Below are 22,381 nucleotides of genomic sequence, written 5' to 3' on the forward strand. Positions count from 1 at the left end.
TAAGGCCCTCATCAGCTGCAGGATTTAGCTTCAAGGCGCAACCAACTTCGCAAACAAAACCATTATGTGGGTACCTGGTCGCAGGAACATTGAGGGCAGGCGAACTTGCGAGGGCAGGGGCACTGATGGATGCTGCGAAGGCGGTCGAGATGCATCATCTACTTACATGAATCAATGGAAACATACATGGCACATACAAGGATTTAGCGGTCTCCAACTGGTACTCCTCGGACACGAGCAAGATAACCAACCAGTTATGGCAACTCTACTTAAAAATCAAATTTACATAAATCAGCTTTCCTTTTATACCCATAATGACATGTTGTTCTTGTTGTTGTAGCAGTACTTCGCCCCATCCAATAGGTGCGAACGATCACATAATGGCATGTCTTATTTTCTTATTCTCCTAATTCTTCACTTTTGTGTTTTGTAATTTGGTTCATATCTACTCAGTTACTCTTTCTGAATATGTCAATACAGGATCATAGCACTGAACCATGCAGTTGAAAAAAACGCGTAGCTGAAGTCTCTAGGCTCCACTAGTCCCGCGATAATGATTCTGTTCGTAAGCAGTTTATTGATGAAGGCAATTTTATCCGCATCCTCTTTAAACCCAAAATGACGGCGTCCGAAAGAACACTGTTATGGGACCCGCTATACACATGAATGTCAAAAGTGCATAAACATGCGAACTATCTATGATACATAGATACCAAGCAGTTCAAAGCCGTTGCCCTTGATTTGACTTTACTATAGCCGCGCTGTGCTTGTGAAAAACATGAAGGATTAATTGGCCTTCAAATATTATCCTCCAGGAGTATTTTGAAGAGGCTGAAAGGCACAGTGGATAGGGCGCCATCGAATTTTTGGCCCGTTAAAAGCATGGATACGATATCCGCACGATGCAGATCAAGCATTACTAAAATATGTACCGCCGACTTCATCGTCATACGCACTTTCATAAACTTAAAAAAAGAAAAGGAAGGGACGAATACAAATCCTTTACAGACAACCGCTTTGCTGCCCTCCCTATCCCGACTGATGCTCGCCAAGGGGAGCGTGCTTTCCGCAAGGTCATTGAATCCGCCTCGGCTTGCTTCATTCCCGCAGGTAGAATTCCCGAAATTCGGCCTCACTTTCCGGCAGAGGCCCCAAATTTAGCGAGAGAACGAGAGAAATAAGGGATATAAACCAACGCATCAGATTGCTTGTGGATGTACACAAGCGGGCGAAATGAGAGGAGCACCTAAGCAGTTGTAACCTCTCTGCCGGTGTAGGTAAGCTTTGGTCCACCGTAAAGTCCCTATCGAATCCGTATAAGCACAATGACAAAATTTCCATCGCCTTTGGCGATAAAGTGCTGTCGGATGCGAAAAAATGCGCGAGCGCTTTTTGCCGACAATATATAATTCATTCTACGGTCGACAAAGATAGACGGAGGGCCAACAGACACGCACATAAATTCAGCGCGTCTTCAATTACCATCACCGCCAAAGAGGTTGAGGATGCCATCGGTCATGCTAAACCATCCAAAGCAGTGGACCCAGACGGCATAGCCATGCCGATGCATAAAAGCCTATCTCTTTCCACCTTTGTCATTCCCGAAAAATGGAAACTGGTCAAGGTGGTCCCGCTATTCGCCAGTAGCCAAGACGCTTGAAGCCATTTTGCTCCCCTACTTCAAAGTAAATTTGCAGCTAGTCTGTCATCAGCATGGCTTTAGAAAACTCCATAGCACCACCATCGCGCCAATGCCATTAGCACCCAGATAAATTGCGGTTTAAATCAAAACCCCCACCATAGAACAGTACTCGTTGCACTAGACCTATCAAAAGCTTTTGACACGGTCAACCATGGCACGTTACTGCAAGACCTGGAAGGGTATACCCTTCTCCCATGTCTTAAAAGGTGGAATGCAAATTATCTGGGTGATCGGCAGGCATCGGTGCAATTTAGAAACGAAACATCAAAACCAAGAAGAATTAAACAAGGGGTGCCACAGGGTGGTGTCCTATCACCCCCTTTTGTTTAACTTGTACATATCAAAGCTACCTTCGCCACCAGAAGGAGTTACTATCGTTTCCTACGCCGATGACTGCACAATAATGGCCACAGGCCCAGGCCCACAGATCGAAGAGCTTTGCAACAGAATAAACGGCTACCTACCTGATCTCTCCAGTTTTTTCGCCTCGCGAAACCTGGCATTATCACCGACTACATCCTCCGCGACCTTATTTACAACATGGACGTCCCAAATGTCAACCATTTTGAACATCCACGTCGATGGCACTACGCTACCGATTGTCCTACACCCAATAATATTGGGTATGACGTTAGATCAGGATCTACATTTTGGTGATCATGCAGCCGTAACTGTACCGAAAATCCAGAGCCGTAATAAAATCCTCAAATCTCTTGCTGGCAGTACTTGGGGAAAAGACAAAGAAACGCTCATTACCACTTACAAAGCAATTGGCCAGCCGATTGCATGCTATGCGTCCCCTATATGGTCGCCTTGCCTAAAAACTACTCACTGGAAGAAGCTACAGACCTGCCAAAATACTGCCCTCAGAACCGCCACGGGCTGTCTTCTTATGTCTCCAGAGCACCATCTACATAATGAGGCGAGAATACTCCCCATCAGGGAGAGAAATGATATGCTAACCATACAGTTCTTGTTGAATACCCAGAAACCTGGGCATCCCAACAGAAATCTGATTGATGAGCCAACACCGCCCAGGGGCTTAAGGAGTCATCTCTGTAAGCATTATGAGGAAATACGGCACCTGAGAACTCAGCCGTATGAAGCCAAAAAACACAAGCAGGTCCTCAGTGAACTCCACAAACAGGCGTTGGACCTTTATGCCAGGAATTGGCCGGTGAATACAGTACTCAAAGAACTGTTCCCAAAACATGCGGAAAAGGAACGCACACTCCCCAGGGAAACGCAAGTCACTCTAGCTCAACTTCGATCTGGATACTGTAACAGATTAAACACTTACCTATCCAGAATCAACCCCGACATAAAAATGTATGTCCTGCTTGCAATGTGTCCCCATATGACACCAACCATCTATTTAATTGTAATGTGGAACCAACGCCTCTAACACCCCCCTCATTATGGTCCCCTCTGTTGAAACAGCAAATTTCCTTGGACTCCCGTTAGAGGATATTGATGACAATTTGTGATCGGTCGCATCTATTGGATGGGGCGAAGCATTGCTACAACAACAACAACAAAATATGTGAGCGGAAGACTCACAACTATTTTCCATATTTAGGAGAGGTATGGAATGGAGTTTAGCAGTCGGAGTCAATGACACATTTTTCATTTGTGAGCAGTAGTATGAATGCCCTGGATGAGATATTCGGAGGGTAATGTCAACAGTGCCATCTTTTTAACCTTCCTTAAGACAGTATTAACCTTGCGTACGGTGGCGACACTTTGATGAAACTAAGGAAGGAGGAACACAGAACGGCTCCCACTCTTTTTTTTTGTTTTTTTTTTTTTTTTGTTTAATAAAACCAAAGGTTGGGCAAAACATAGTCTGCCGAGTATGTTATTTTATGTAAAAGAAAACACAAAAAACTGCACTCACTTGACTAGGTCCGATGCGGTATGTTGCCGTATCCACTTCGTTAGCAGCTAAAATTTGTTCGACAGTTATATCCTTGGATCCAGCGGTATCAAAACCAGCTAGCAAACCAAAGCGACGTACAAATTCAGCCAAAGGAACTGATTCAGGGAAGCCCAAGCGATGTAAGCGTGCCGCCTCGAGCACTTGCGAACCGCGTAACTAAAAAGAGAAAGCAAAAATAAAAATCGAATAAAACTTAAGTAATTTCAAACTCACCTGACTACGCAACAAAGGAACATTCACCATATCCTCAATGCTCGCATGCAATGCAGCAGCATTTGGTGAACCACTCGACGAATAACTACTATGCTGTCCGGCATTATGTTGCAACATATAACAATGAACAAAATGTGTGCCTGTGCGCCGCAGCGTATCGATAATGCCATCAACAGTGAATTTAACTTGCAACATAATAGAATTACGTTTCACACCAGCCGATGTGAATGAACGACGTATGCTGGACACGCGACGAAGCGATTGAGTGCCTTCGAGACCAGCAACGGAACCACAAAATACAATACCACCAGCACTACGTGTCAACGAACCAATATACAGGCGGCTAATCTCATCACGTGAACTATCCTGCAGCAAGGTTACCGCATTACGTATGCCAGGATGTTCACGACTATTACGTACCCAACCATCAACAGTGTAAAGCACCGGATTGGTGCCTTGCAAGTGTTGCAGCACAAATTGTTTGGGCCCAGCACATTTACGTAACAGCGTTTGATGTTCACGATCACCATAGTGTGTAAATAGGCGTTCGAGGAATGTATCATCATTACAATTGGGGTACATAGATTCTTCGTCGAGTAGCCATAGCAAACCGCGACGATCATGTTCGCGTAAATCACGTTGTGATGAGCGAACCACATGATTTTGTGGCGCCTTATCGATGAGTGATACAAGCGGGCCAGGCTGCGTTTCCGACATACCCTCCGTATCAATTTCAACCAACTCTTGTGCATAACGATCTCGTGGTGCCACCAATGTGGTGTGATGGAAAAGCAATTGCAGACGCTCTTGCAAGTAATTGTGACGTAAATCGGAGAGAGTTGCACCCGTTTGCATGCCACAACTGGCAGGATTTTGAAAACCAGGCGTATCAACCAGCATTATAGAAGCAATTGTATGCGCTGAAGTACAGATTGCTTTGTTTATGAGAGCCACAACGGCGGCTAACGCCTCGGAGTAGAGTCCTACGGCGAGCGCCTCTAATGACTCCCAACACATTTCGGTGGTATCTGTGGGTGATTTTGATGGACTTGTACTGCCGCCAGCACCCCCACCAGGTCCATTTATATTGAAAGCAGCAGTCGTCAAGTCTTCCATGGATACGCCGAGCAAACCAGCGGCTCTACGCGCTGCAGAAGGATTGGCGAATTGAACGCGCGCAGCAGGGCCAGCGTTGACTGCAAGCCAATGAAGCATGAGTAAAAATAATAAATTTTCATTGAGCAAGCAATTCATGTGTTTACTCACGTTTTGTAACACCTGCCAATCCCAAATGATAAATAGCAGCCAATATACTCCAAATACCACGCACGGCTTTCGCTTCTATATTCAATGATTCGAGTGCTTGTGTGGTGCGCATAAATTCAGCAGCTGCACGATGACGTTCTTCCAGCTTTTGTGAGAGTGTCACGAAGGGATGATTGTCTGCCGCTGAGATGTTGTCTAAATGCAACTCTTTTTGCAGTAATCCTTCGGCGCCAGCGAGTAGACGACTCATTATGTGGAAACTATGATCGTTGGGTTGGCGACGGCCAGCGCGTTGACGTTCAGGCAATAGAATCTGCAAAGGAAGCTAGATGTGATTTCCAGTGTGGTGAGAATTAAGTTATTAACTTACCTGCACCGAGGCGGAGGCAATTTGCCCACTTTGATCGAAGTCCAAACTTAGTAGCTGTGTGAAGCGAGTCGCATTCGCATTGAGACAAGTTTTTGTATTGCCAAATGCCTCCAAAATGATATTGATTGAGTTAACTTTTTCGGCATTAAGAAAGTTGTTGTAGGAGCCTGTTAAAAATGAAAAATTGTTAAGGTCACTAAAAGTGCATTCCGTTCTTTGAGCATAGCAAGCACTTAACGCATGCAAAGTAGCTGAAGTGCGAAGATGATATTGTGGCGAATATTGGCATCACTTGGCTGTTAGTAAATAATCATGCAACAATAAAAACATGAAGCAAGCCACACTTGTATACATGAATACATGAGTCATCATTTATACACATACATACAAGGCAACGAAGATATATTTCACACACATGTGGTCATCAGCCGAAGTTGTTACTCACACATACACACGCATATGTGTAGATCAATTACAAAGCAGGAGATACAGCAGTTCTAGAAGGCGAAAGGTCTAGACTTTAGTAGAAATATGCGAATGAAGCAACGGAGAGTATAAAAGTAGCGCAAGCTGAGTAGCCAGTTTTCAGTTTTGATTTAAGCACGCTATTAGTTGTGAAGTATAAGTGTTATTGTGAAGGATTCTCGAAGTAGTCCAATAAAGACCATTTAGCATTATTGAATATTGGAGTTATTTATTCAACTGTTTAGCGATTCGAACGTAGAAGAAGGTTTGGAATAATCGGAATTCACTAAATTCGTTACAATATCGTTATATTTATCAAAAGCATCAGATACCAGCATATCCACACACCTTGTCGTGCCTGAAAATTGGCTTGTCGAGTCATGCCTCGCTTACCTCTCACTCTTTTCACATTCCTCTTCCTCTTTATCTTATTTTTCCGTCCTATTTCTGTTACTCTTACTACCACTTTCACTCTCAAAACTTTCTGTCCAGTAGCCATATCACCTTTGTTGTGTCGGTTCAAGGGCTCGGCGCAGGTGTTCTGGGACGACTTCTGGCATACTAATTTCCTTATTAACCGTTCATCGGACACCAGTTTCAGCAAAATGCAAAATGGCTGAACAAAAAGTAAAGGCAAGGCGCGATAACCTCTCTCAATCTTCCAATTTGCGTCGTACCCCCATTTTAATTTTTCCCACTAATTGGCGGGACGGGACCTACATGTTTTACGCCGACTCCGAACGGCATCTGCAAGTCAGATGAGTTTTCACTGAGAATCTTTTCATGGCAGAAATACACTTGGATTGCTTGCCAAATCACTGCCGAGGCGTGAACCCGCTTAAAAAACTTTCTATTCATGACTTCCATGAAACTACGAAGAACTGTTTTCGTAGCCTTTCCGACTGAGGCCCGACAAAGAGAATGAGACTTTGGTTGATTTATACCCTTATGAAAATTCACAAAATCACCTTAACGCGGGTCTGAGAAGACTGCTTGGTCACAGTATCGGGACCAGATGGGCCGGCAGCCTCTTTGCTGACCTAGCCCAATTATAACCAATGTTTAAACCGCTGTCTAACACGAAATTCACGCCAACTGCACCAACACAGATGTTGACGAAGCAATCAAAGACACCAAAGCTCGAAATTAATGGACTTGGATAACATCAGCATGCCATATTAATCCATCTTGGCAGTGGGAAATTTAACCATTATATCAGAATGTTATATCGACCCCTCCTTTCGGGGTGCTGCAGTATCGCGATACTCTTCGATTTTCGCATATCAGAACTATCTTCTGAACGAACCCCACTGCCCCCGGAAGTCTGTGTATTTTAGTCGCCTCTTACAGCAGACATTCCTTACTACGGGTATACTCTGAGACCGTTTATACCCTGGGACTCTTGAATAATGGTGATGAGCTTTTCTTGAAAATAAACGGCTACTGCCTTGATATCAACATCCTTTAAGCATCGTCTATTTTCACGCTACTACCGACCAAGCAGTCGCTTTTTCAACAAGAACATATTGGAAGTAATAACCAACAGCAATTTGGCAGGAATCCTTCCTTTGACATCCTCCAGTTAAAAAAAAAAGTCATTTACTACGCCAGCCAAAAATTTCCAAGTTCACGCTGCACCACACAAATTGACAAAGAAACAGCCGCACCATTTACAATTATGTAGTAACCTCCTCGAAGCAACAATGTTGGTTAGCTTGTTGTGGTTGTCGCTGAAAAATTAGTTACATGAATATTGTAAGATATGGCGTGTGTGTGTTCCACAATAATAGTGGGTGCAGTTCATTTATTTAATTAATGCTGACCTCAAATACATTGAATGCAGCAGCAAAGTAAATAGTCAAAGAATTTTAAGCTCATGCGCGACCGCGATATATGATAAAATAATGTCGCCAAATGGAAATTTGGTCAGTTAGTCTTGCGACATTTATATATTGTGTTGAATATTAGCATCACTGTGATGTTAGTAAATAATCACAACAACAAAAAAGCCAGCCGCCACACTTATATACAAGTACACATTAAAGCAAGCAGCCACACTTATGTACAAGGCAACGAAAAATATTCCACGCGCGTAACCAACAGCTTGAAGCAAAGAGGTTATTTCACATACACATACGCACAGCTAAGAGCAGAAGTTGTTACTCACATATACACACGCATATAGCTAAATAACAAGTATGAGATACCACTGTTCTAGAAGGCAAGTTCGTGAAAAGTCTAGACCTTAGGCGAAATATGCGAACGAGGCAACATAGAGTATAAAAGCAGCGCAAGCTGAGGAATAACTAATCAGTTTGATTTAAACACTATTAAGTGAAGTGTAACTGTAATTGTGAAGTACTACTCCCAAAGTAGCCTAAATAAAGACCATTTTGCAATACTGAATATTGAAGTTATTTACTCGACAGTTCAGCGAATCGAACGCTAGCAGTAGGTGTATAATTATCAGGAATTTCCCAAAATTCATTTAAATGAATTTACGTGCGTTAGACTCGCTAAAACTCTAAAACAGATTGACGGATTTCGATATTTTTTTGTTTTGTTGTTATGGCTCAAGGATGATAAAAAAAATATTTTTTGGAAAAATTAGCGGTTTAGGAAAAATTATAATTCACTGTAATTCCACAATTATTTGAAAAGATTCCATTATTTTAGAGATTCCAAATATGAGTGAGGTCCGCAGGAAAAGCCAGTTGTGACCTGTATATAATGTATAGCGTGATGCTTGTATACAGGTCTGATCTCCTATCCTTGGTATCGTCCCCCTAGTGAGAGATTCGCGGTAACTGTGGTTTCCACTCGCATGGTCGATTTTTTTTTCTTACGTATGAAAGAGTTCACTTTTGGGGAAGTTGACAATAAAGCATACTTAACGAAGCTTTGGAATCTCTTCTTCGCTCTTACGAGTAATGCGGTCTCTTCGCCCACAAGGGTAAAGCGGCCTCTTTACCTATTCTAAAAACAGATGCCGATCGTTTGTGGATAACAGTTGACAACTTTAGGAGTAGGTTTGTATTCACTCTTCGCTTTGAAATGTTTGGAAACTGCATTAGGCTTGGCTGAACGGTGGCATCGGATCTAGTGTAAATGTGATAAGTAGCTGGGGAATGCCCCGATTCTACAGCGGGCGGCCATTTCAATTCGATGTGACAAAAGGTTATAATCACAGACCTTAATTGTGATGCAGGATATGCTGGTGCTCAGAAAAGGTTGTGAACATCCCTTAATACTTGTATTAAAATTTTGGAACTGTATCATGTATCTGGCGGAGTACCAAAGGTCAGAGCTGATGCAGCGAGTTATTTATGCTTAGAATATAATGGTAATAGAACTCAAGTAGTTACCTTGCAACCGGATGTCATTATCCTTAAAATAGTAAGGAACTTTGGTAGACTCTGTATCTTACCAAGATAAACCCTTGTGATTGTACACCCGACTACAAGATAATTTGTTAACAAAGCGATCGTACGCTGAAGTGTTTTTTGGCTGAGCACATGGAGCCGATCGTTGGGCCGCTGATCACGCAATTAGTTCAGTGTGTTTGATACCGTCAGATTGAGCATAGACAGGCAGGTACTCACGTTAAATCCATATATGTATATGTAAAATATGTGAGGTACAGTGAAAGTGGATGTGAGAGTTGAAGTGGGAGTAGTAGTTAGAAATGGAGTGGGTGTTGGAGTGAGAATTGGAATGGCAATGGGCAATTCGCGTCGTATTCCTTTTAATTTTTCCTACAAATTGGTGGAACGGGACCTATATCTTTTACGCCGACTGCGAACGGCATCTGCAAAGCAGATGAGTTTTTTTACTGAGAAGCTTTCCATGGCAGAAATGCACTCGTAGTGTTTGCCGCCAAATCATTGCCGATGGTCAACCCCGCTCAGAAAAACTTTTTTGTAATTGAAAAAACTTGTTTCTAAATTTTTTATATTGTTTTGCCCGGAAGTTGAACCCAGGATCTTCTACCCCACGCCACGGCGGCCGCTGCGTGAACAGGTTTTAGAAAATACCTCTCCAAGACCAGGTAGGCTTTAAGTTAGGTAAGAAGCTCACCTTCACAATTTTTGATCCGTTGTGTTATCATATTTTCTAACCGCTTACAATTATGTAGGTCTACTTTGGGTATTTCCGGCCGTGAGTTGAATACAACCCGACAGCTGAGCATTAAGTAACTGGATTATTCCGTCTCGGCGCCCTCCGCACAGCTTACACGGCTCGAACAGAGGCCGCTATTGATTAAAATGGTTTCTAAAATTAATGAAAGTACATGAACTTTCATAACAGATTTTCAAAAGCTTTGTGAATTTTCGGAGTTTTTTTAACTTTTAAATGTTTTCGAAAAAAGTTTCAAAAATTTTTAAAAATTTTTGGGAATATTCGAGCTTTTTCAAACTTTTGCACTTTTCGATAACGTTTATGAAGTGCTTTTTTTTGTTTTTTCAAGTATTAACCAAAATAAAAAAACGACCGTTAAAATGTTTAAATAATTTTTTGCATATTTTGGCGGGCATTGTTTTGCAAGAACAATTATTGTTATTCACTGTCTTCTGATTAATTGATTATATTCATACATACTCAACGGTTTCTGGAAATTAAAAGTACAAATTTTATAATTTTCCTGAAAATTTTGGAAGTTTTTTAGAATTTTATTTTAATTTTCGAATATTTTCGAAATCTTTTTGAATTCTTTTTTTATATAATTTTCGTTAAATTATTCATTAAACTGGTATTTTAAAATAATTAAAGTACATAAAGTTTCAGCACAGCTTTTCAAAAGCTCGGCGAATATTCGAAAATTTTCGAATTCAATATTTTTACGAGTTTTTTCGTTTTTTTTTTAATTATTTCGAAAAGTCAATGTAAAAACTTTTAAATTTTTCATGTATTTATATTTTTTTTAATTTTTGACTTTTTTCGAATTTGCTAAAACGATTTTAAAGTTGGTTGACATAGTTTAGGTTAAACAATTTTTCAAAACTTTTTCTATACCTAACAATAATGCATTAAAGAAGAAAATAACCGATAAAATTTTTGCTGCTATTTTCGTCTCACAATTCGACACGATCGTGAAAGACCTTCGATTAAGTAAGATTTCATTTGAGAATATGTAACTTTTCGAATTCTACACGATATCATCCTCGATTTTGTGTTTAGCGGTATGTGAATGAATGAATGAGTTTTACTCCTTAGTGTGGACCTCCACATATTTACACAACAGAAAAAACATAACTTTTGTATAAGTGTTTCTATTATTCCGACCATAGCTGTATATCAAAAAAATAAATGAGTGAATGAACACCAAAAAAAAAAAAAAAAAAAAACAACAAATTATTTTCCATGCAAATTAGCGACAAGTAAAAATAATTAATTGCTGCACCCAAATAGTAAAAAAATTGTGTTCTAGCAAAAGTCGCTGTCGAGCTCTGAAGCAGCAGTGATGCATTTTAAGCAAACGACAGTCAACCGGACTGTCAGGGCAGACCGCATCAAATCGAATGCGTTACAATTGGTAGGCGTACAGCTAGCAACGAAGTAATGGACAAGCAGCCCAAGCAGCCAACGGACTCGCGAACGCCAAGCTAATCAGCCACGCAATTCGAACAAACTCCACACACTTACACTCCACTTACAATATTTGCTATCCAACGAAAAAAAAACAGCCGGCGGCTAAACACATAAACACACAAATACTGCTACATTTTGCAAAACAAAAAAAAAAAACAAAAAAAACGCTACATACCAGCGGCCAACGCCAAATAATATAAGGCGTGCTTGAAGCTTGTCGTCTTGCCAGAACCAGAACGTCCCATAAATATTAGACTTTGATCGCGACGCGTTTCCAACATGGCCCTGTAGGCGGTCTGTGCTAGCGAATAGATGTGCGGAGGCATATCCTCCGTCTTGCAGCCGCGAAACATGGAAACAACCTGCAATAACAAAAAAAAAACAATTGTAGGAAAAGAGAAAAATATTAGCAGACGAAAGACAACAATTGCAAAAAATTTAAATTCAATTGTATTAAAGATGCAAAATAGCGATGCGAAGTTAAACGAAGAAAAAACAAGTAAGGAAGGCTAAGTTCGGGTGTAACCGAACATTACATACTCAGCTGAGAGCTTTGGAGACCAAATAAGGGAAAATCACCATTTAGGAAAATGAACCTAGGGTAACACTGGAATGTGTTTGTACGATATGGGTATCAAATGAAAAGTATTAAAGAGCATTTTAAAAGGGAGTGGGCCATAGTTCTATAGGTGGACGCCATTTCGGGATATCGCCATAAAGGTGGACCAGGGGTGACTCTAGAATCTCTTTGTACGATATGGATATCAAATAATAATAATAATACCCAACGGATTAAACCCTCCAAAGCCCGCCCGACCGGCGGAGGTTTGTTAAGCGTCGAGATCTAAAACTGCTCAGCTACAGAATAAAAATCATCAGCTGAGTACTATACATAACAGTTAGAAATTACATAGAAATTATACATATATATACTACATTGTTAAATAAGTGAACATTTTTAATTTATTTGATTTTTTTTTTTTTTTTTTGTTAAGAGTTAAGATAGGATAAGACAGTTTTCTTTATGGTAAAAAGTGAATCCGTTATATAAAATGAATTAGAATGAGTGTTAAAATCATGACACAAACACCGAAAAGATTCATTTAATTCGAAATTAGTTCTACACTGCCTCAAAAGAAGAGGTTTGTAATGTCTTGACACCCGTGATGACACGTTGAAATTTACTTCGTTCAAAAGAATTGGACTAGAAATCAGTCCATTCAGGAATTTAGCCATAAATATAACGCCTAGCATTTCTCTACGACTTGCAAGAGTTGGAAGATTGATAAGCTTTAACCGACTAGTATAAGGTGGAAGATTATACGCAGAGTCCCACTGAAAATTCCTTAAAGAGAAAAGTAGAAATTGCTTTTGTATTGATTCAAGTCTATCTGCATGAACTCGATATTGTGGATTCCAGACTATTGATCCGTATTCTAGTATCGGTCTAACTAAGGTGATGAAAAGGGCTTTAGTTACATAAGGGTCACTAAATTCTTTGGACCACCGTTTCACGTATGAAAGAACACCTCTAGCCTTATTGACAGTAGCATTAATATGAAGGTTGAAACTAAGTTTAGCATCTATCGTGACTCCCAAGTCCTCATAGTTTACTGGTAGAAGACAAAAATTATTAATTACGTAAGAGGCTGCTGGCAAAGATCTTCGAGATAGGCATATGAATTTGCATTTATTGAGGTTCAGCGGCATTGAATTTACGTTGCACCAAGTAACTAGGCAGTTTAAATCCGCTTGAAGCAAGGGACGTTCTTCGATAGACGCATAAGACCTAAAAAGTTTTACATCATCAGCATACATTAAGATTTTGGAATATTTTATAGTGGTACAGATATCATTAATAAATAGCAAGAAGAGAATTGGACCAAGGTGGCTGCCTTGTGGGACGCCAGAGGTAACATCGATGACATTTGAAAAAAGTATTTTTAAAAATAACTTTTTGCGTTCGACCGCAGAGATACGACGAGATCCACTGGGTGAGACCAGGTTGGAAGCCAAGCCGATCCAGCTTGTAGATAAGTAAGGAGTGGGATACTTTGTCAAATGCTTTACTGAAATCAGTATAAATAACATCTGTGTGAAAATTTTCTCTAAATCCCTTAGAAACATGAGTTGTGAATTCAAGTAGATTAGTAATGGTAGATTTGCCTTTACAGAATCCGTGTTGCGGTTCTGCAATCAAAGTAGAAATGGAAAATGTTAGCTGATTGGTAACGATAGCTTCAAACAACTTTGGGATGGCCGACAACTTTTGCTATTCCTCGATAGTTCTCTACACACGACCTAGTACCACTTTTGTGAAGGGGTATGAGAAAAGATTCCTTCCAAGCAGAAGGAAAGACTCCACTTTTTAGGGACATATTGAATAAATCAGTTAGAGGCTGATAAATGTGTTCAGCGCATTTTTTAAGAAAACAAGTGGGAATTAAATCAGGACCGTACTTGTAAGATTCTTTCAAAGACGTTAAATATGAAAAAACTTCATCCGGATATATTTCTGGAATATTAATGGTGTTAAGTGAGTTAAGCTGAAATGGATATTCATTTGAAAAAGTATTAAATTCATTGGAATAGTTGGACTTGAAAAATTGTGCAAAGAAGTTAGCAATATCTTGATCGTCGCTAGACAAATCACCCTGCTATTTTAAAGCAGAGGGAAACCCTTTAACCCTACGTTTAGAGTTCACGAAATTATAGAAAGCTTTCGGATTGCAAGTTATTTTCCTTTTCATCTTACAGATGTACGTATTATAGCACTTTTTGTTTAATTCAAAATATTTATGACGCAAAATAGAGTAATGCAAGTAATCGGAGTGAGAGCCCGACCTTTTGTATAATTTTAAGAAGCGAGATTTTCTGTTTTTTAAGGACTTCAGCTCTTTAGTGAACCATATTTGGACTGATTCGGTAGACACACGTTTTCGCTTAGGTACGTGTTTTTCCAAAATACCGTAAATGGTGGTATAAAAGTCAGAAACATTTTTGTCAATATCTACACCATATTTGGGCCAAGCCACTGTAGATAAAGTTTTATTAAGTTTACTAAAATTAGCCTTCGCGAATTGAAATCTGAAACTAGAGTTGCATTTAGTAGCAATGCTACTCGGAGAATTTCTTTCGAATTCGTATGCTATTTCCAGGGAAGGATGGTAAGGGTCTTCAGGTACAGTAAGAGGTTCACCCCGGCTTAGAGTACATTTTGATGTATCATCGACAAATACCAAATCAAGGGTCCTCCCGAACATGTTAGGAATTATATTTATCTGTTTAAGGCAAAGTTCAGTTATTTCGGCTAAAAATTCGTTGTTGGACAGGTTAGAAGAAATAGGTACAATATTCTGATCAGATATGGTCCATAATACAAGCGGGAGATGAAAGGTGTTAATGAGTATTTTAAAAGAAAGTGGGCCTTAGTTCTATAGGTGGATGCCTTTTCGAGATATCGCCGTAAAGGTGGACCAGAGGTGACTCTAGAATGTGTTTGTACGATATGGGTATCAAATGAAAGGTGTTAATGAGTATTTTGAAAGGGAATGGGCCTTAGTTCTATAGGTGGATGCCTTTTCGAGATATCGCCATAAAGGTGGACCAGAGGTGACTCTAGAATGTGTTTGTACGATATGGGTATCAAATGAAAGGTCTTAATGAGTATTTTAAAAGGGAGTGGGCCTTAGTTCTATAGGTGGACGCCTTTTCGAGATATCGCCATAAAGGTGGACCAGGGGTGTGTTTGTACGTTACGGGTATCAAATTAAAGGTATTAATGAGGGTTCTAAAAGGGAGTGGCCCTTAGTTGTATTTGTGAAGGCGTTTTCGAGATATCGACCAAAATGTGGACCAGGGTGACCCAGACATCATCTGTTGGGTACCGCTAATTTATTTATATATGTAATACCACGAACAGTACTCCTGCCATGATTCCAAGGGCTTTTGATTTCGCCCTGCATAACTTTTTTCATTATCTTCTACTTAATATGGTAGGTGTCACACCCATTTTACAAAGTATTTTTCTAAAGTTATATTTTGCGTCAATAAACCAATCCAATTACCATGTTTCAACCCTTTTTTCATATTTGATATAGAATTAAGGCATTTTGTTTTCATTTTTCGTAATTTTCGACATCGAAAAAGTGGGCGTGGTTATAGTCCGATTTCGGCCATTTTTTATACCAAGATAAAGTGAGTTCAGATAAGTACGTGAGCTAAGTTTAGTAAAGATATATCGATTTTTGCTCAAGTTATTGTGTTAACGGCCAAGCGGTAGGACAGACGGTCGACTGTGTATAAAAACTGGGCTTCAACCGATTTCACCCATTTTCACATAAAACAGTTATCGCCATAAAATCTACGCCCCTACCAAATTTCACAAGGAGTGGTAAATTTTTGTTCGACTTATGGCATTAAAAGTATTCTCGACTAATTAAATGAAAAAGGGCGGAGCCACGCCCATTTTGAAAATTTCTTTTATTTTTGTATTTTGTTGCACCATATCATTACTGGAGTTGAATGTTGGCATAATTTACTTATATACTGTAAAGATATCAAATTTTTTGTTAAAATTAGATTTTAAAAAATTTTTTTTTTAAAGTGGGCGTGTTCGCCATCCGATTTTGCTAATTTTTATTTAGCACACAAATAGTAATATGAGTAACGTTTCTGCCTAATTTCATCATGATATCTTCAACGACTGCCAAATTACAGCTTGCAAAACCTTTAAATTACCTTATTTTAAAAGTCGGCGGTGCCACGCCCATTGTCCAAAATTTTACTAATTTTCCGTTCTACGTCATAAGGTCAACCCACCTATCAAGTTTCATCGCTTTATCCGTCTTTGGTAATGAATTATCGCACTTTTTCTGTTTTTCGAAATTTTCGATATAGAAAAAGTGCGCGTGGTTGCAGTCCGATTTCGTTCATTTTTAATAGCAATCTGAGATGAGCGCCCAGGAACCCACATACCAAATTTCATTAAGATACCTCAAAATTTACTCAAGTTATCGTGTTTACGGACGATAGGACGGACATGGCTAAATGAATTTCTTTTTTCGCCCAGATCATTTCGATATATAGAAGTCTATATCTATCTCGATTCGTTTATGCCGTTACGGATTGCCGTGTATACCTGTGAGCTCTGCTCAGCTCAGTTAAAAAAAGAACAACGCCAACTCTTTCCTAACGCTAATATGGCTGGTCAAAACTAGCTCGCACTGGTTGGTTGGCATTGGAAGGTTCACATGGGTTATTCTTGTACGGCAGGCGCACATGCAACTAATTTGAAGTGCAAAGGGACTAGTAACAAGTGAACCAATGACACAAAAGACTGCTATAAGTTCATGAGAGTTAGTTCTTGATTTTTATACTAAAAGGCTTCACGCCTGTCTCTTCATATTTCACAAGTAGTGGCACTCTTCGACTTTCGATTTGCTTTGCCCAAGTAAATACTTCCAATGTTGGTTTTGTAGCCATAAGGACACTCCCCGAAGGCCTTGGGGAGTGTTTTCGATGTTGATGGTCCTTTGCCGGATGCAGATCCGGTACGCTCCGGTAACATAAAGGTACTAGCCCGGTACGATTTGGTATGACCACACGGAAACCTTCTAGGACATACACCTCCCCACCGGAACGGAATAAAGAAGGGAAAGAGGGCGAAGTTCAAGCCGGATACATGTTTCTGTAAAACATCTCTTCTATCTAAAAGTGAGTTCAGAGGCGTCCGAATCAATAGGAGAGAAGAGAAGCTGGAGAGGAGAGTACTTCTCAATTAGCCACTGATGCGATATTAAATAAGACCGCTTGTGACAAAGCGTCAAACATGACTGCGGTGAAGGGAAAGATAGGATGAGTTCGGAGATATAAATCACTGCCGCAGTCATCTAATCCGGATCGTGGCAGAAAAAAATAAAAAAATATTTATCGCAATATACCTCTGAGGATATTTGGACTGAGTTTCGCGTCTGATTCGCGTCGTGACACTTTTTATACTCAACTGAGCAGAGCTCACAGAGTATATTAATTTTGTTCGCATGGCGGTACCCCTTAGCGGCATAAACTAATCGAGATAGATATAGACTTCAAAATCAAATCAAAATGATCTGGGCGAAAAAAGAAATTCATTTAGCCATGTCCGTCCGTCTATCCGTAAACACGATAACTTGAGTAAATTTTGAGGTATCTTGATGAAATTTGGTATGTAGGTTCCTGGGCACTCATCTCAGATCGCTATTTAAAATAAACGAAATCGCACTACGCCCACTTTTTCGATATCAAAAATTTCGAAAAAACCGAAAAAGTGCGATAGTTCATTACCAAAGACGGATAAACCGATGAAACTTGGTAGGTGGGTTTACCTTATGACGCAGAATAGAAAAATGGTAAAATTTTGGACAATGGGCGTGGCACCGAAGAGAAGGTAATTTAAAAGTTTTGCAAACTGTAATTTGGCAGCTGAGTATGTAATGTTCGGTTACACCAGAACTTAGCCCTCCTTAGTTGTCATTTATTTACAAATCGGTGGAACGGACCCTACATATTTTATGCCGACTGCGAGAACCAGATGCAAGGCAGAACAATTTTCGATGAAAGATTTCCACGGCAAAAATACACTCGGATTGTTTACAAAACCACTACCGAACCCGACCCCGCTTAGAAAAATTCTTTCTAATTAAAAAACATGTTTCTAAATGATTGACGTCGCTTTTCCGAGACTTAAACCCAGGACCTTTGGTGTAATAATGGGAGCACGCTACCACAACACCACAGCGGCCAAATGGTAGTCGCTTCCGGAAACGCCGCCAATGCAATGAGGTATGCGGTAAGGCGCGGTACCATTGTAGGTAGTAAAGTGCCTTCCTCGTGTGCTAGGTATGTAAAAAATCCCTAGCATTAGTGGTACTCTGCTTAGTGTTTACATCGAAGAGATCTCTACAGATTAGGTTAGGTTAAACTGGCCGGTCCAAGAGGACCTCACATAGACTGAATGAGTCCGTAGTGTTACCAAAACTTTGTTTTAACGACCAAACTGAAACCCCCTATCAAAAACCGGGACCTGTGTTTTAAAATAACTCCGTCCTCTACACTCAAAAGTACAGGAGATATGCTTTGCGGTTTCCGTTCCCAGAACCTGTGAATCCACACGATGGTTAATCGTGTTTCGCAACCGATTGTGCTAAACGCTTTCTCTTTATAGTAGCGAATGGTAAGGCAACGCATTTACTGTACTACTGCCCAGAATACCTCCAAAGTGGAATTAAGGATGCCAAGATAACAACTCAGGTAGTTAAGCCCGACAGAATGGCTATACTTCAGGCATATGTAGGCGTCGCATGGCTCGCAGAGCTGTCTGTAATAAAATTAAAATTAATTAATTAAACAACCCCAGCGGGTTTGGGGCCTAGAATATACCCGGGGCAGGTATGCCTGTCGGTCCAGGTCCTGGTTTTTGATAGGGTTTTTCAGTTTGGTCGTTAAAACAAACTTCTGGTAACGCTACGGACTCATTCAGTCTATGTGAGGTCCTCATGGACCGGCCAGTTCAACCTAACCCAAACATGCCTGTCGTAAAAGGCGACTAAAATACCAAATTGATTCAAAGGGGATGCCAGCGCAATATATAGCTTCTCCAACCCAATTGTCAACCTCACCTCGTGGCGAATCCTGTTTCTTTAACAGCCGAGGCTCTGGCGACCTCAAATTCCTTATGGATCTAGGGGTAGGGAGGGCGGTACGACCTAAAAGGTTTCATGTGGTCATACCAAATCATTCCCGAGGTGGTCGGGCTAGTACCTTAATGGTGCTTGTTACCGGAACGTACCGGATCTGCATCCGGCAAAGGACCATCAGCATCGATAACACTCCCCAAGGCCATCTGGGAGTATCCTTATCGCTACAACAATAACAAATTCAGTACCTAACAAACCATCAACCGAAAATGACAGCCGCTTGTTTGTGCCCAACAATGTATGTAACTGATTTCATTTTAAATTTGAAGCGTTCCGGTGTCTTTTTTTTATTGATTAATCAAGAGCTACGCTATCAAACAGGTTTCTCAACGCTAAGTATTGTGAGAAATAACCCTCATATGCAGAGCAACAACTACAAACCGAGCAAATATTTGGTTGTATGGTGTTCATAAACGCAGTCTGTTTATACGTACTATGCACTATTGTTCTTGTACATACCTTTTCCGAATAGAGCGATAGAGGTGCCATTGGATTGACAACAAGCAGCGTGGGGCCCGCCTTCGTATGTATTAAATTGCTGGCGAAACGTTGACGTAAGCAATGCAATACTGACGCCTCATTCAATTGCTTTAGATCACAAATATCTTCAATTAAATCAAGCCTTGTTGCATTCTGTTTCTCAATATCATCCTCGTCCACCAACATTTCTGCGCCATTGTGTAACAATCTTATGGTCACTTTGTGATTTTCACGTTGTACATTTGTTTGGGGTAGACGTAATGCTGCACAGAAACCGCCACGATGTACTAACCAAACGCGATCGTTGCCATCGTTGCTCGTATGCGAAAAGTCCGCTGCATCACCAACTCCACTATCATCTGCGTTGGTTGAGCGCGTGGAATCATCATCAGTGCTGGTGTTATGGCGTGGCTGTAATGAAATGAATGGTAGGAGAAGATTAGTTTGATGTTATTGTTGTAATAGATTACATGGTATACTCAATTCCATATGCTTATAATAGGGACAATAACAGCGGAGTTTCAAAGTTAGACCATCCACTTTTCGTCTGATAAAAGATTACAATACTGTGACGAATATGAGTGACACTAAGTGATACTCACATCCCTAGTCTGATGCTAAGTAAATGAAGTCACAACAAAAATAAACCAGACAGTCGAACATAAACGAATCAATCATTATGTCTACACATATGTACGTACACGCAGCTGAGAAGCAAGGCACGACCACATGCATATATCTGAGATACTCCCGAAAGTATGCAATGAGAGAAGCTATAAAATCGTGCAATTGTAGTTACAGCTGAGAAATTTTATAGTTGATGACCAACTAGTAGATTCTGGAAATGGAAGCGCCTAGAAGATGCGAACGAGGAAGTCAGAGAGTATAAAAGGCAACAACAGTCGAGGCGCAATAATTCAGTTTCGATTAAGCACGCTATCTGTCGGGCAATAGTAGAGTTATTTATTGTGAAGTACTTTAATGAAGGCCATTTTGCATTATTAAATATTGGAGTTATTTATTCAACAGTTTAGTGATTCGAACTTAGCAGAAGGTTGCAAATAAGAGTATTTGTTGTAAATACGTTACAATTGGTGTCAGAAGAGGAATTGTTGAATAAATTCCAGAGGACAACAAGGACATGGCAAAGTTCAGTGAATTGAAGATCCAGCAACTGAAGAAGGAGTTGGAGAGCCGTGGATTGAATACAATCGGCATTAAACTCGAACTTCAGGCACGACTACGAGAGGCAATGGAATTAGAAGGAATTGACGTGGAAGAGTATGTCTTTCATCTTGATGGCGATGAGACAACAAAATTGGAGGAGAAAAATGAAACACCGCAGACAATGGCGAATACAGACTTGAACAAGATATTGGCTGCAATATCGGCACAAATGTCCGAAATGTCATCACAAATATCCACCAACATGACATCACAACTGGAAGAACAGAAGACATATATGGAATCCCAGGAGGACCGCATAACATCCAAGATGGAAAAACAACTAGAATCGCAGGAGAACCGTATAACAGCGAAGATTGAATCACAGGAGACACGTATCTCAGAAATGTTGTCAGAAATAACATATAAAATTGAAGCACAAGAGGCACGTATATCTGAAATATCGACACAAATTTCAGCACAGGTATCATCGCAGATCTCTGCACAACTAGAATCGCGTATGGAAGAGAAACTAACGCAGTTTCAGGAATGGTTCAGTGGTCGACAAGATAAAACGGAGGCCGAGATAGATGCTTTAAGAGATCGTATTCAGGAGTTACAATTGAACCGCCCAATAACGCCAACGTCTACTCTGAAGGTTAATTCCTCAACGTTTGATGGTTCTGTTCCTTTCCTGGTATTTAAGCTCCAATTTGAGAAAACGTCGGCAGCGAACAACTGGAATGCTGAAGATAAAGTTGCAGCTCTGTTCGTGGCATTGAAAGGGTCAGCAGCCGAAATCCTACAGACGATTCCCGAAGGAGAGCGGAACAACTATGAAGCATTGATGGCCGCTGTCGAGAGACGATACGGAACTGAGCATAGGAGACAGATATACCAAATGGAGTTATTGAACCGCTTCCAGAAGCCTGGTGAAACATCGCAAGAGTTTGCGTCGGATGTTGAAATGCTGGCACATTTAGCGAATGCGGACGCACCCGTGGAATACACTGAAAGGGTAAAGATTCAGAGCTTTATAAATGGCATACGGGACGTCGAAACAAAGCGAGCTACATACGCAAACCCAAAGCCAACATTCTGTGTAAGCCAGTTTTCAAAGCACGCCGTGTGGAAGTAGAAAGGCCAGAGTGGGTAAACGCAATATTGGAGGTGCTGAAATGATCGCAAAAGCGGAGTGGAAGAGTTATCAAATGCTTTAAATGCGGGAAGCCCGGTCACATTGCACGTCATTGCGATCTTGGTCCTAATAGTTCCAACAATGTGGGTGGCCGTAAACGCTAAGCTGGAGGAGATGAGCAAGAGCGTGTCAGATGTAAAGAACGAAAACTTGCCCAAGCTATTGAATGTCCTGTGATATCTGTGTCGCAAATTGGAAGAAAATCGAGCAGTCTTGCCGTCGAAGGACAGCTGGATGGCAAGGAGCGTGTACTGACTGC

At 40.6% G+C, this 22,381-nt stretch overlaps 1 protein-coding gene across 6 annotated transcripts in view; it reads right to left on the reverse strand.

The window, feature by feature from the left end:
- Positions 1 to 22,381, reverse strand: part of Mhcl (Myosin heavy chain-like) — a 373,469-nt gene that overhangs the window by 160,206 nt on the left and 190,882 nt on the right. For all 6 annotated transcript variants that reach the window (XM_067784376.1, XM_067784369.1, XM_067784360.1 and 3 more), the window contains 6 exons: positions 19,740 to 20,171; positions 11,720 to 11,906; positions 5,491 to 5,657; positions 5,121 to 5,433; positions 3,855 to 5,050; positions 3,600 to 3,797 (listed from right to left, as the gene is read on the reverse strand). In XM_067784376.1, the coding sequence (XP_067640477.1) occupies positions 3,600 to 3,797; positions 3,855 to 5,050; positions 5,121 to 5,433; positions 5,491 to 5,657; positions 11,720 to 11,906; positions 19,740 to 20,171 (2,493 nt within the window). The remainder of the gene's footprint in view (positions 1 to 3,599; positions 3,798 to 3,854; positions 5,051 to 5,120; positions 5,434 to 5,490; positions 5,658 to 11,719; positions 11,907 to 19,739; positions 20,172 to 22,381) is intronic.

The sequence above is a fragment of the Eurosta solidaginis genome, chromosome 1 (assembly GCF_040869045.1).
Source record: "Eurosta solidaginis isolate ZX-2024a chromosome 1, ASM4086904v1, whole genome shotgun sequence".
NCBI lineage: Eukaryota > Metazoa > Arthropoda > Insecta > Diptera > Tephritidae > Eurosta > Eurosta solidaginis.